Source organism: Rhipicephalus microplus, chromosome 6, assembly GCF_043290135.1.
Source record: "Rhipicephalus microplus isolate Deutch F79 chromosome 6, USDA_Rmic, whole genome shotgun sequence".
NCBI lineage: Eukaryota > Metazoa > Arthropoda > Arachnida > Ixodida > Ixodidae > Rhipicephalus > Rhipicephalus microplus.
Window position 1 is genome coordinate 97,604,344 of NC_134705.1, and position 15,504 is coordinate 97,619,847.

At 43.9% G+C, this 15,504-nt stretch overlaps 1 protein-coding gene across 11 annotated transcripts in view; it reads right to left on the reverse strand.

The window, feature by feature from the left end:
• LOC119167452 (protein-cysteine N-palmitoyltransferase Rasp) overlaps positions 1–15,504 on the reverse strand; it is an 89,832-nt gene that overhangs the window by 26,238 nt on the left and 48,090 nt on the right. For 5 of the 11 annotated variants that reach the window (XM_037418921.2, XM_075866260.1, XM_075866258.1 and 2 more), the window contains 3 exons: positions 4,876–4,943; positions 3,578–3,688; positions 2,234–2,428 (listed from right to left, as the gene is read on the reverse strand). In XM_037418921.2, coding sequence (XP_037274818.2) covers positions 2,234–2,428; positions 3,578–3,688; positions 4,876–4,943 — 374 coding nt within the window. Of the gene's footprint in view, positions 1–2,233; positions 2,429–3,577; positions 3,724–4,875; positions 4,944–10,505; positions 10,637–11,707; positions 11,758–12,046; positions 12,337–15,504 lie in introns of those variants that run through there. The other 6 variants (XM_037418922.2, XM_037418923.2, XM_075866263.1 and 3 more) reach the window with 6 other exon arrangements.

A 15,504-nucleotide genomic window follows, 5' to 3' on the forward strand; every position in this document is an offset into this window, starting at 1 on the left:
TGGCGGCTCGTCAATTATGGCGGCCGTTTTCGCCAGTTGTAAGCAACCGTGATCGCAGTAGTTACCACCCTAAAACACGGAAACGCACCCAATTGAAGGCTCCCTAGCTGTGCAATGATTGCAGTGACCTTTGCGCGCCCGGTAACTACAACAAAATTGTTCCGACAAAACCCAAAGGCTAGCCAAGACGTACGATTCTCCCCATTGCAAGATAAAAGGGCGCAATCGAGCGTACACCCCCATTATTTTCTACGCGGGCTAAAGTACGCGTAAGAGATGAGACCCGCTGCGCGCTCACAGCGCCATCTTGCTGATAATGCTGAAAACGCGAGAGTTCTCCCCACTTCGAGATGCCCGCTAAAAGCGGTGCGTGGTAGATATGAATAGCTTGCCGTTAGAACGTTGAACGGGGTACCCCGCGGTGGCTCAGTGGTGAATGCCTCGCATTAATATCGCGGAGGTCCCACGTTCAATTCCGCGCTCCGGAGTCTTTTTTCTGGGATGTTTTTCTTTCTTGCGTTTGCATGTACATAGATACGTATACATATACGGTCCGTGACATCGACATCGATGCTGACGCCGGCAATGAAATTCAGCTGAGAGTGTCCATATCATTGCTATCGTAATAAAAGAAACAGCAACATTAACTGCGTATAACTGTATTCTCAGGTATTTATGCTCACGTATCAAATGACGTTTTCGTCAAGTATCCCAAAATGCAACACTGAGTATAAACCCTCCTAACTTTATCTCAAGTGAACTGATGTATGCGAACATGAACATTTTTCCCGCGTTCTTCCTGTGGCATCTCTGTTTTCACTAGCCGGTGAAGTTCCATATTTCGAAGTGGTGGTGGAAATACTTTATTGCTTATTTAGGGGAAGGGGTAGAAAGAGAAAAAGATAGGTGGATCTTTATTCCAGGACTCCAGTGATCCTCTCTACATACTCCGCCTAGTCCAAAAGGCCTCTTTGAAGCTCCAGCCCTGGCTTAGGGAGGAGGGTCTCCCACGGCTCCCAAGAGTAAGTGCGTAACCTATGTGAGTTTGCCTCATGGAAACATAGAGACACAAAAGAAGACAATAAACAGGGCGGCCGGGAGTTGGAAAGTGGCACCCATCTTCTTCAGCGTGTTTTTGAGTGTGTGTTTTAGATTGAGCAGAAACATTTAAAGAGCAACATTCCTAAAGTTCGAGGTGCGACACCGGGTGGACGCGGAATTTCCCGCGCCATTTGCTTATCAGCCACGCCCACTGACGAGAACAGGCCACCCAGCCGCCGCACTATGTGTCCCGACGTGCCGCGAGTCGATCGGAAGCAACGAAAAGCCCGCACTTCTACAAGGTGTGCCACAACACACTTCGGCCATTAGTTAGCGTGCTTGAGTTAGGATACCCTTGCAAGGTTTGTGTGACACGCTGTGGTTCGAGTCTACTTAATCTACGCGAAGGAAAGACCTAGTATTAGACAAGAAGGCCACGCTAAACTCATAAGATCAACTAGCTTTGCTGTCTTTTAAGTTCTACACGTCTAGGGCACATTTATTTTGTTTTTATTGCGATAGCATTTATACGCACAATCTCGGCTGTTTTTTGCTGTCACCGCCACGGGCGCTATCATTCACGTATATGTGTATGTATGTATATATCTACAGGGAAGGATGCGCTAGCCTCCTCTTTCTACGGAGTGAACATCGCCTTTCCAGTCAAGGTCGTCTGCGTGCGCACTTATCTCGTGAGCAAACAAGGGGGAGTGGCACTTATGGTTTTTAAAGCGCGCATTGTGCCCCAACAGCAGGTGGTAGCTTCTACGAGCTGCACTCTCCATACGAAATAACGGTGCCAAGAGTGTACCTGGAGCAGTCATCTTCTCTTACACCAGCGTTTTGTAGAGCTATGTTAGATCGATATAAATGAGTTGACTGCCAGTCTCATTCCGTATATCAACGCCGTCACTACGCGCCAGTCTTGTTGTGGTCATTTTACCACGCCACAGAAAACTTGGTTACTTAGCAAGCGCGTGTTTACTACAACTATTACTGCTCCTAAAAAGTTTAGCCTTGCTTCGTAAAACATTAGAATATGTTGCTATCGCATTCATTGTTTCGCCTATTTGGTGAAACTGTGACGTTTTGAAACTTTAAACATCCTGTGCTGCTCAATAAAGCTGGCGTTGCATGAAATCAGGAACGCTGCTGTCACGCTCTAGCGCGTTTTCAAAATATGTGGGCTCACCATCGCTGGGTCGTAAAGGTTCACAAACTTTTGGCAGTGGATCACGGCGGCGGCCATATAGCACAGCGCGGGTATGCGCAAAGAGGCTACCGCGTAGAAGACGGCGTGTTGCGCCAGGAACCCCAGCGCCACCTCCCAGCCTAAATGAATGGCCACGAAGAGGGACGAATAGGCAGCGTAGAACACGAGAATCAGCTGAAAAAAAAAAGCAAGATTCGAAGGCGTCAGAGCTGCAACAAGTAGGTGATGAGTGAACGAAATTTCTCTTAAGTAAATGAAGTCATAAATGAACAAAAAAGGTAACTTTTGCCCTCTTTTCTTCCTGATTAATTGATTGATTGATTGATTGGTCGATATGTGGGGTATAACGTCCCAAAACCACCATACGGCTATGAGAGACGCCGTAGTGGAGGACTCCGGAAATTTTGGCCACCTAAGGTTCTTTAACGTGCGCCCAAATCGAGCATACAGGCCTACAGCATTTTTGACTCCATCAAATCTTTTCTTCCTTGTTATGCGCAGCATGCCTTGGACTTTTTTCTTTATATGCTGCGCTTTTCTGTTCGATATGCCTTTTTGTATTCTTTTATTCACCTGATTTCATGTATAAATTGTATTTCAAAGGTCTTAGTTGGAATGATGTTATCCTGTATTTGTTGTTTTTCACCTGTGCGCTCCACAAAGCTGCAATTTCCGGAAGACACAATACCTAAATAAATAAATAAATAAATAAATAAATAAATAAATAAATAAATAAATAGGTCAATAAATACATATAAAAAACAAAATAACAAAGAATGAAGGCCGGGAAGGTATGAGGAGATATTTCTGGCCTCTTAAACTCTATAAAAATAATAACTCTATATAAATGGAAAGAAATGAATGAGAACAAAAAAATACACAAATTTCCCCGGGTGACCTCCAACAATGTATATCATTATAGAATTTTTCAATGAAGAGGTTGAGTGCCTCCTTTCTTGGCTCTGGCCCTGCATGCAGTACAGAGGCTGACGAAGGCAGACGCCGCTGCCTCGACACTGCATTTTCGGGTGGCTGAACATATTTACCACTGGCAGAACTTGATAACCAGCTCCCAGAGAAGGCGCATACCTAGGAATTTCTTTCTTGGCTTGGGGACGGGGGAATATTTAATGAAAACACCCATCTGCATTATTTCTTGTTAATTAACCGTTCTCCCCTCCACATCAAACTTTTTTAAAGGGAGGGGGCTAGGGCTCCTCAGGCTTGACTATGTGCCTGCCCAGGGAGCATTCAGGGCATGCGGAAACAAAGAAAGAGCCTTTTGTTTGGGCAATTGGAGCGAGTAAGAAAGCCCGTCCTTACCGATGGTGCCACGTGGGCTGTGACTCTGGCGAGTATAGGGTGCAGGATGTACCACTTCCAGGTGTTGACCGTGACGTACTTAGTGGTCTGCCATCCCCAGTTTGACTTGTCCTGCATAGGGAGGTGGCGGGCACCAGCACAGCTATCTGAAGATACGTTCGAAGAAACGAGAATTACCGAGAGTAGGGAATTATGACGGACTATAGACGATTTCCAGATTGCGATTGGGAGAGCAAGCGTTGTACGCCCAAAAACTTCCGCTCACCAGATTTACCAGCTCCTAACTTCGAAACTGAAAGTATGTTCTCAAGTGTGTTTTTTTGTTCAGGGCGAGGGAAGTCTCTCTTTAGTTTTTCGGATAAAAGGAGCGTGCTTGGACATTAAGGGAATCTTTTATAATTTTATGTAGCTCAAAATAGCATTTATTTGCATATATTTTGCCGATTAAGCGAAGGAAAGTGTAGAAAATGAGCAGGCTATATTCTAAAGCTCTTCAGTTTAGGTAGACAAAACCAAATATAATCAAGGGCCTGTGTTTGTAAACAGCGAAAGGGTCTTTAGCACATATGAGAAGTGATCAAAGCAACACAAACATGATACCTGTTATTATCTCTGAGGTGCGCATCTGCACGCCTGTTTAGTTTTATCGTGAATCTGTAACAACTAGCTCAAATCTGCGTCGTACCAAAGAACCTAATGCTAAGGAACCAAATTTTATCTCCTTTTATTGAGTTTTAGAGCACATAATGAAAATGTATTTGAAGAAAGTTTGTAAACTGTCATGATATAGACTTCAGAAGAACCCCTGAGAGTCATAATATCAACAAGGACAACGGGTATGCAGGTCATCTATGCATACCCTTAGGTGCCCTTAGTGTAAACATCAATGTGCCCACAGCCTTCAATTGAAGTTAAGTTTTACTGTCAATATTTTCATTCAAGTTCTTTGACTGTTTGGAGGGTTGTCTTTTTTACTCCCGTTAAATAAAGAGTAGCATAAGCCTCTGGTTGCGTGTCTCGGGACTGTTAAAGTTCCACCAATCATCAATTCCTGAGCCCCTCCGGCTAATATTGTTGAGACTCACACGAAAGACTCTCGGTTTGATTTTTTTGTCGTAGATGTTGGTCCTAACGGCGGGGACATTTATACGAGGAGGAAGAATTAATATAGAAACAAAAAAAGCAGTACACGTAAGCGAGCAAACGAACATGCTATCCTGTAATGTGGGGCGTAGGCAATCATTCTCCAACAACGGTACCTCCATGCACGATCATCGTAGGACTATTTCCTGTCTTACCTGCTTCTGTTTGAGTCCATACGGGCTCTCGTCGAACGCATACTTCATTTGGTCCGTAAGGAACGCATCTAGAACGAATACAAGTGAGAGATAGAAAAAGAAAGTATCAAAACTCGGCAAAGTATCGAGCCTCTTAAAAAAATGGCAGCATATCCACGAAGTGAATGATGGAGAGTGGGGTGAAGAATTCGTCCGTCCATTCGTTCTTGCTTCCGTCCGTCCATGCGTCCGTTAGTGTGACCGTCCATGCGTCCATCAGCCCGTCCGTGCGTGCGTCTGTTCATGCGTCCGTCCCTGTGTTCGTCCATGCAGCCGCCCCTGCGTCCGTTCATGCGTCCATCCATGCATCTGTCTATGTGTCCGTTCGTCCATCTATTCAACACTCCAAGTACCACCATGTCACATCTTTTCATCATATATTCTCTATATACAAGCACCGCCATCCAGCGGACATTCCAAGGACTAAACGAGAGGTGGCACACGCACACTTTTTTACGGCTTGCGCTTCGGGTCCACTTCCCACCTTTAACCACCTCGAATTCATGGTATATACTAGTTCACTGTATTCATGGCACTGCGGCCAAACGCTCGCTAAACCTTTCGAAAACCAAGGAGGTTACGCCCAGCGAGTATGAGGTAGCAAACTTTTTCAGTCAGATAGTGCTCAATGTACATGCCAATGGCTGCTAATTGGAAATAGGAGGCGGAGAATTCAGCTTTTACTTTCTTACGGCTTGCGCTTTGTATCTACTTCTCATTTTGAACCACCTCGAGTTCATTCATAGTATCTACAAGTTCATTTTATTCATGGCACTGCGGCTCAACGCTCGCTAAACCTTTCTAAAGCTAAGGAGGTTACACCCAGCGAGTATAACGTAGCAACCCTTTCTTGTCAGATAGTGCTCAATGTACATGCCAATGGCTACTAATGGTGATCGCAGCCTGCGCGTTAACTAAAAGCCGAATGCTCCTGTCTTTCATTCCCTATTAGCAGCCTTTGACATGTACATTGAGCACTATTTTTTATTGTTCAACAACGCAAAGAAGAAGTCTCTCACCGGCACCACCTTGGAGGTCAAAATGTTATACTTGTTACATACTACGAGGGACGAACGGGTGCCGCTATAAGGAGTTTTGCCCCTAATATAACGGAATAATCACATTTCTCATCAGTTTTGATAGGAATAAGTTCATCCAGGTTTGCTTGAGATGGCAGTAGGTTTTCTTTCTTGGAATGACGAAACTGAAGTGACAATGCAGTAAATGACTAAGGCAAAAAACCTTATATGTACCACTATTGAAGAGGCTTGAGAAGACTCTGAAAAACAATGTCACATCTGCAGACGCTGTCGCTTATCGCTCGATTAGAAAAAGCTGGTGGAGAAAGCCATCCCTTCTGTTCTATTTAGGCGTCTTAGATAAATTATTCTCAGTTGCTTCTTAAACGCTCAATTCCTTTGAATCACTCATTTAGCTACTTAATAGTCTCAGTCACTTCCTCACATTACAGTGCCTTAGTGGAGGTTAAGCGTCTTGTACGACCATAGGTGAGTGAACCAGGAAAGCAGCGGGGGTAAAGAGGGCAAGTCTGCTCATATTAAGTGAATACTCACACCATCTTCTTCGTGGTTCAAACTGCAATTTTATTATGGGGGCACTATGAGCACGTTGGTTGGCCATTTTAGTTTAGGGGCGTGATAAGTGCTACGTGTGAGTGAGTGTGCTTCTTCGTACCTCCTATCTCTAGTGCGCTTTTGCCATTCCTAAACATACATATAGTCATGCAGATTTTCGTCGACAATGGCAGCTGAAAACCAATAATGGTGCATTTTAAGAGCTCTCTCCTCCCCATTTTCACCCCAGGAATTCTCTGGGCAAAAGTTACAAATCAAGGGGAGGCACCTTATTTTAATATTTTTTCATTTACTCCTAAGGTTATTTTGAATCCAATTTGAAGGAAGGGGGGTGGGGGTTGCTGCGGCGAGATCTCGCCCCTTTCTAGCTTCTTTTATGGGAAATCCTGCACACGCGTTCGTTTGAAGCATGGTCACGAAGCGAGCCGGTTGCTTTTTCCCACTATCCGTGTTAACCTACATGGTAATTTTCATGTGCGATGAGGAATGTAAAGTAATTGATTCGATGATATGACGCCTGCACGTGCTCCATTTATTCGCGACGATACGTGGTCACGGATAAATACACTTTCATAAAGAGTGAGTGTTTTTGCGGCAGAGCAAGGGTTGTAAGGCGTACGTGTACTCGCTTCCACTCGGTCGTCAATGCATGAGTGAGTGGCCCTACGGTAGTGTCTACTCCAAAGTATATGTAAACTGGTAGCGTAACTTCCACCGAAACACATGTATCCTGTGGTCTGTGGCTCGTCACCACCGTCACCATATACGTATGGAGAGGAAAACTAACAGCAAACAAAAAATATGGCGTCACAATAGTAAGGAGTAACGACGTCTTTGCGCTTGACCTACATGGCACGGAATTAGAATTTCTCTTAATCGCTGACAATTTACATGCGTTTTGATAAACACGCGATCTTTTTGTGCCTTAATGGCTGGAAAATTGTTTCCAAATCGTGGAAAATCACTTCAGCGAGACAGCAGCTTGAGGACATATGTTTAGCAATTTTAGGCTAACGCGTTTCGTCCCTTAGCGTGTCACATTCGCCGTCACGAAAGGCGAGGGTGCGCCGGCCTCGGGCCAGCGAAGGCAGTCAGCAGTCACAGGAGTGGCTATCTACTTTGATTAGCTATCTACACAGTCTGTGAGCTACTCTAGATTCTAAATGTCACACCAGAGAACAGCACATAAGTAAATGAATAAACTACGGGAGTATATATACGCCATGATCACCCCATAAAAGGGAGCGACGGTACGTTGACTTGGCAATGCACCGACCTAGAACAAACCCTAATACCAGATTGCCTGGATATGCCCTTCATCTACGGCACTCGGACAAAAAATGAGGCAATCAGCCATTCAACCTGGTGTTAAATAAACCTTGAACTTACAGTTGACTTCGGCATATAAAAAACTATGACTCTGAGAAAAATTCAATACAGTTCTTTTTTGTCGTTATTTCACCCCTCCTCGCCAAGTCGCGCTTTAATCGTCGGCGGTCATTGTTTTGGAAACTTTTCATTCGAAATGTTGCGGCCATGCCCGTCCTTTACGTGTGTTTGTGAATAGTGTTATCGTGTGGGGAGAGCATGCGCCGTCTACTTCATGGTGAATAGCGACGACACTCTCCCTTGCACATCAACGTTGGGCGAGTGAAGTTAACGTGCCCCGAACTTCCACGTTCGAATACGCTCGAGTGCGACGCCTTCGGAGTTTCGCTTAACGGCGACTTCCACAGACTGCCTTCGGGGGCACAAAGTGTCACATGGAGAATGTTACGTTGCTTTCACGGCAGAAACGAGTGGAGAAAGAGAACACGCCTCATCAAAGCAGATTCAGCTCAATCTTGCGGAAGCCGTATACTGCAGGCGCGTGTTCTCTCGTGCACCATCTCAGGGTCGGAGCGCGCTCCGTAATCATGCATCGAAAGTCGCTTTTTACCTGTTAGGATTACAGGAGCACACTCCGGCGGCTAGAGCGCGTTTGAACTCCTTAACATAATGCGCCCATTGAGTGTATTTGTTGTTGATTAAGTGTAAGGGGCTGGCGCATACGCCATGCCCACACTACCACAAATTACATCCCCCATCGGCCCCAATTAGGGGCAGTGGCGTACTTCAGCCATCCGCAGTACAATGGAAGGCCTCGGCACGGGCCGCCGACCATCGTTTAAGAGAATTTTATTCCTGAAAGAAACACACACTGCACAGAAAGCACTCATCTGTTACACTTTCGCACTCAAGACATTCTTAATATATCTCAGTATACATTCACATACACAATGGGAAGTGTTCACAGTTATCATCAGCAACACGACGACAGGCAAGTACGACTGAGGGCCGTGGTAATTTGAGCCCATTTCGAAAGACACTTTGCTTGGCACTGGTTATGAACAACTTTCCACGTCAATAAACGTATCTTGGTAAAATTCGCTGCCTTGTGGCGCTTTATTGTCGTTACTTTGAAGATGTTTCTACAGAACCTTTTAGTTACACCTTGTAAAATTTTAGATTACCGTTAAATAAATGCAGGCATACCGTCTTTTTAGAAGCTGCATAGATGTGTTTAGTGAGGCCACACGTAATGCGTACATTTATTGGCTTTCACTCAATGTAACCGATAATCCGATCATCTTGTATTCTTGCTGGCACAATGTCAGTAGAACGCAGGATTGACAAGAACTGTGTGATGATTCTGGGGGGATTTTGACGGCACAACAAAGACCGCGCAATGACTTGCATAATGACTATGCGTGAAGACGCTGAAACGCTGATGGTGCTGCCAGGAATCACTGATGGCTCCTGGTAACACCATTGGTGCATTAACTGGCACCATGGCATCATGATTTTAGGTAATGGAATGACGATGGGGCAGCTAATTAGGACCATGGTATAGCAATGTTTAAATTATAAATTGAAGACTGCCGCACGCCCTTCAGCCTTTCAGTTCCAGTTTCAGATCCAGTTCATAGAGTGTATTTGGCTGGAGGGTTACATATAAGGAGAGGTACACAGAAACAAGTACCTTAGTGTGATTATTGCAATGACATTTGTTATTATGAAATGAATAAAGAAAAAGAAAACACGAATAGAATCGCGCAAAATAAGCGTGAAAATGCGTTCAGAATATATTGCGCGTGGCAATATGGTCTGCCATAACACTTAGAATGTTTTACGATGAAATACACATAAAAATAAATTCACAAAGTAAACTCACTCTTCGAATAATTTACTTGACACGAGCTGCTTCCTCTCTTAGTAATTGAAGCAGACACGAATAATTTTGTATGGACTCTGGGACCTGGGCGGTATTCGGAGGTGATCAATTTCGGAGCAATAGTCTATATCCCTTTCACTTCGCGGTGGTTGGTCGTTCGAGGAAAGGTGGAGCAAGTGGTGACGTCAATCAGTGGACATGCCACATAGGTCGCCACAAAAATTGACGATGCATGTCACCGCAAGTAATTATTTAAAAGTGTGGCCCTCACTGAAGTCAGTCGTGAGCTGATTTTACATTACCGGGATGACATGTGTAATATGTCTCACTCATATTTCTCCAAATACATCTGGTAAATTGCTGAATAGAAAAACAAAAAGAGCTGAGCTAATTCGCAGGTATTCAAGAGGCGGAACGTGCGAATTTGGACACACGAGAGAGAAGTGACGACACCACCAACACCTACGAACCACCGAGAAAAGCCTGCAACGGCGGAAAAGAAGACCGACGCATACACTGTGGTTATTATTACGCACCACTGCATGCTTCTCTATCTCTCTAATGCGTCTGTGTTTTCACGTCATACCTCTTTAACGTAGATTGTTGCATGAACAAAATACGAATTAAGCATAGAAAAAGTCTAAGTGCTTTCTTGTACGCGCGTTTTTGTCTATACAGGTTATTCCCGAAATCCTACTGTAAGGAGCAGTGATCCAGTGCATCCACTGTATCCTAAATTGGACGATGAGCAGGAGAAAATATTTCCAACTTCCTTCACTTACTTTCTTTGCTGGTCGCGAAGCGCCACATGATGTACGAGAAGGCTCCGAAGGTCACCGTCCAATGGTACACCTTTTCCGGCCCCCACTTCCACTTTGAATGTGTGCTTGTTGCTTCTGGCACATCGTCTCTTCTCGAGAAAAATTATTACGCAAATGTATAAAAGGCTAGTAATCGCGTAGAGAAATAATGGGTAGAAAATATTAGTTATAGCTCTTCATATAGTTATTTATAGTTAATATTAATATTAGGTTAATATTATTAGGGTAATATTAGTTATAGCTCACTCATAATATCATTGACAGGCCTTTAGAAACAAAATCAATCACTGAATACTTATTATTGCTTGCTTGCACTTGTGTACCTAACATGTTTCTCAAGTGGTGACGTAAATGTAATATAAGCACACAGGAAGAAACGTCTTATGCTTTTATATTACGTGCTGTAGACGTTGTTTTCAGGCTGTCATTACCACTAGCACAAATACACAGACGCATAGTAGCATTTACTAGGAAAGAGCACTTTCGAGAAATCATCGCATATTTTTTTAGTACGCTTGTGTACGCGCTAAGCAGCCTATGAGCGCCCTAACATTTGTTTTGTAAAGGAAATAAAAGATTGAATCATTTACAACGAACGAGCGTTCACTCAGTGAGCATACTTGACACATTGCTGATGCAACAATATAAAGTAGGGCTTCAACAAGAGGAAATCTGTTGAAGAGAGCTAAAGGATCTTGTGCTTGTGGCGTTTTTGGAGGCTTCTGCGGGCGATATATAACATAAAACTATATAGTCACGTTCAGTACGCGCAGTCATCGTCTACTACCAAAACCACGAGGATGCTACCAAATGATCGACCAGATGTCACCAATTTTGAACAGTTTGTCCATAATCTGTATGGATGGTCAAGACAGGGAGTATAATCTTGAGAAAAATTCAGAAGAATATCATATGCGATTTTACGTCCCGAAACCACGGTATAATTGCGAGAGACGCTGTAGGGGTGGGCACCAGGAAATAGGAATGCTTCATATTCTTAAACGTGCACTAACATCGCACAAAACTCGGCTGTCTACGATTTAGCCTCTATCTAATTGCGACCAACACCGCCGGGGTCGAACCCGTGATCTTCAGATCAGCAGTGGAGCACCGAAACCACTGTTCCACCCTGGCGGACGCTCGGAAAAATGAAGTAGACTCACGTAATTATTGTTTGAAATGTGTACAAGTGGTGCATCTGCCTGGACCAGGTTTTAGGTTATCGAAAAAAAACTCATCTGTGGAGTTTTTTGCTGTTTATAGTTTTAATTACCCCTTAAATGGAAGATGACAAGGTATGCGGAGAATCACTCAACAGTGCACAAGCAGGCACTCCTATCCTATCCACCATCTCTTCTTATCTACATATTTGGTGTCAGCAAGCCTACGCATGCCATACCAGGGTCGTGACGGTGATGTCAAACAGCGTAAAAGTGCGGAATAGCCTATTAGCAGTGACGTGAACGTCGTGAATCCAAGAAGCTTCTTGCTACATGTCTCACCTGTTGATTCTGCTATTATCCCTCTTCTTTTGCTGCTTTTTCATGGCTGCCCCTGATACGCGGTCAGTACGCCCACGTCATAACATTTCAGTCTTTCCTGTAACGTGGCTCTGTAGACAGCACCGTTGTGTCGTCTTGAAGGTATCGCTCAGCAGCGAAGCGACGTGGCGTCTATCTGGCACATCTCATTACTGATACATGGAAGCATGTGCGCCAAAATTAAAATAAATATACAATTGAAACAAGCGCAAGAAAGGCGCACATCCGCTTCCTCAAAGACGCTTCCTCAGCTGTGTGCAGTGGCATCGAATTGAATGTTGAAAGAAGGTCGGCGAGCAATTATGTTGCGCCGGCATTTCGATAATGTAGCGGTCCGTCACGTTGAAAGGTTACCATGGCCTAATGGTGCGGCTCTGCGCGTTTTCAACGCACTAATTGTATGCGGCCTAACTATTCGCTCTAACAGTAACTGTTCATTAAACGCTGTTATTTCTAGTTTCGTCGGCATTTTGCTTTGTTTGTTTTTTCGCTTGTTTCAGGCTGCGAGTTTTCCACACTATATTTTACCATTTATGCTACTGTTATTCTCGGGATGCTCGCATAGTGGCACCTCTAATGGCAACGGTTTTTTTTTCGCTGTACATTTATTAGGCGGTGAGAAACTTTGCTGTTGAAAAAAGGTAAGATGGGAATGAAAACCAACGTGATTTTCTCAAAAAAGCACTGCCCTGCATTGATTTCTTCTTCATAGTTTCCCAATATATATTTGCTGTTCATTTTTGGTAGTAAAACTCCTGGATTTTTATCAAGTGAAATATCTAGAGAATTTTCCTGGCATTTATTTAAGGTACGTGACTTGAATGCAAAATTGTTTTTCCTAATATTCTCTTTCACATTCGAATAAATTTATTTTTCGCAGTCTATAGCATTACCGACACCACATTATGGCGTCATCATATGACATTAGAGGCTAGGCGGAACTCGCTCAGATTTCTTCAAAAATATATGTTGCCCGTGCTCACTCCTACTAAGACTCACCAATGTTATCCTCCACCAGATTCACTCAGAATCAGACCCACGAAACGTTTTCACGACTGGACTTACCCGGACTCAATGTCACCAAAATACCACTCATCCGCACTTACTCAGACTCACACTCATGGCCCAATCTCAGTCTAGGTAGTCGACTAACAAGTGAGTTCCCGACCAATGTAAGGCACCATAACCTTTTCATGTGGCTTTGCTAATTATCTGTGTCCATGCCGATGCCACGTGCTAGATTTTTCAACTCATAAGACGTACTTGTACCACTTGTATATAAAAATTTGACCTTCTTACACGCAATGGTGGCGGAAAGGGTTCATAATTGATTCGTGATATTTAACGTCCCAAAACCACCATATAATTATGAGAGTCGTTGTAGTGGAGGGCTCCGGAAATTTCGACCACATCTGTTTCTTTAACGTGCACCCAAATCTGAGTACACGGGAAAAGGTTGAGCCTATGTATGTACGCAATGACCATCATCATCATCAGCCTGACTACGTCCACAGCAGGACAAAGGCCTCTCCCATGTTCCGCCATTAACCCGGTCCTGTGCTTGCTGCTGCCAGTTTATACCCGCAAACTTTTTAATCTCATCTGCCCACCTAACCTTCTGTCTCCCCCTAACCCGCTTGCCTTCTCTGGGAATCCAGTCAGTTACCCTTAATGACCAGCGGTTATTCTGTCTACGCACTACATGCCCGGCCCATGTCCATTTCTTCTTAATTCTTGATTTCAGCTATGATATCCTTAACCCCTGTTTGTTCCCTAATCCACTCTGCTCTCTGCTTGTCTCTTAAGGTTACATATACCAGTTTTTTCCATTGCTCGCTGCGTCGTCCTCAATTTAAGCTGAACCCTCTTTGTAAGTCTCCAGGTTTCTGCTCCATACCTAAGTACCGGCAAGATACAGCTGTTATATACCTTACTCTTGAGAGATAATGGCAATCTACCTGTCATAATTTGAGAGTGTTTGCCAAATGTGCTCCACCCCATTCTTATTCTTCTAGTTACTTCAATCTCATGGTTTGGCTCCGCGGTTTTTACCTGCCCTAAGTATACATAGTCTTTTACAAATTGAGGTGCACTGTTACCTATCTCAAAGCGCTGCTCTTTTCCGAGGTTGTTGTCCATTACTTTCATTTTCTGCAGAATAATTTTAAGACCCATCTTGCTGCTCTCCCTGTCTAACTCTGTAATCATGAGTTGCAATTCGTCCACTGAGTTACTCAGCAATGCAATGTCATCTGCGAAGCACAGGTTACTAAGGTACGCTCCATTAACTCTTATCTCTAACTGTTCCCATTCTAGGCTTCTGAAAACCTCCTGTAAGCACGCGGTAAATAGCATTGGGGAGATTGTGTCCCCCTGCCTTACACCCTTCTTGATTGGTATTGTGTTCCTTTCTTTATGAAGCATTATGGTACCAGTTGATTCTCTGTAGATTTCTTCCAGGATGTTAATATATACTTCATCGACGCCCTCATTCCGCAGTGTCTGCATGACGGCTAATATTTCTACTGAATCAAACGTCTTCTCGTAATGTATGGAGGCTATGTAGCGTGGTTGGTTATATTCTGTGCATTTCTTTATTACCTGATTGATAGTATGAATGTGGTCGATTGTTGAGTAGCCTGTTCGGAATCGTGCTTGTTCATTTGGTTGATTGAATTCTATTGTTTTCCTCACTCTGTTAGCAAGTACTTTTGTAAATAGCTTGTATACTACAGAGAGCAGGCTGATCGGCTTGCAATTCTTCAAGTCCTTGTCATCTCCTTTCTTATGTATTTAGATGATGTCAGTTTTCTTCCAAGACTTTGGTACTGTTCCCGTCATGAGACATCTCGTAAACGGGGTGGCTAGTTTTTCTAACACAATCTGTCCTCCATCTTTCAGCAGATCTGATGCTACCTGATCCTCACCAGGAGCTTTGCCTCTTTGCATGCTCTTCAAAGCTTTTCACAACCATTGTCCACATTCCTGTCTCATGAACTGGCGCTCTTTGGCCATCAGATGGCCCTTGCGCCAAAAAACACCATATATCATCATCATTTTCTGAGTTCTATCATTACTGGTGGGGTGTCATCTGGGTTACTGCTAGTTCGTATAGTGTTAAGGTCGTGGTTGTTTCGGCTACTGTACAGATCTCTGTAAAACTCCTCCGCGTTTTTAACTATCCTATCCACATTGGTAGTTACTTTGCCCTCTTTGTCTCTTAGTGCATACATCCGGCTTTTGCCTATCCCAAGTTTCCTCTTCACTGCTTTGATGCTTCCTCCGTTTTTCAGAGCGTGTTCAATTCTCTCCATGTTATACCTTCTTACATCGCATACCTTACGTCTGTTAATCAACTTCGAAAGCTCTGCCAGTTCTATTTTGTCGGTTGTACTTGACACTTTCATGATTTGACGCTT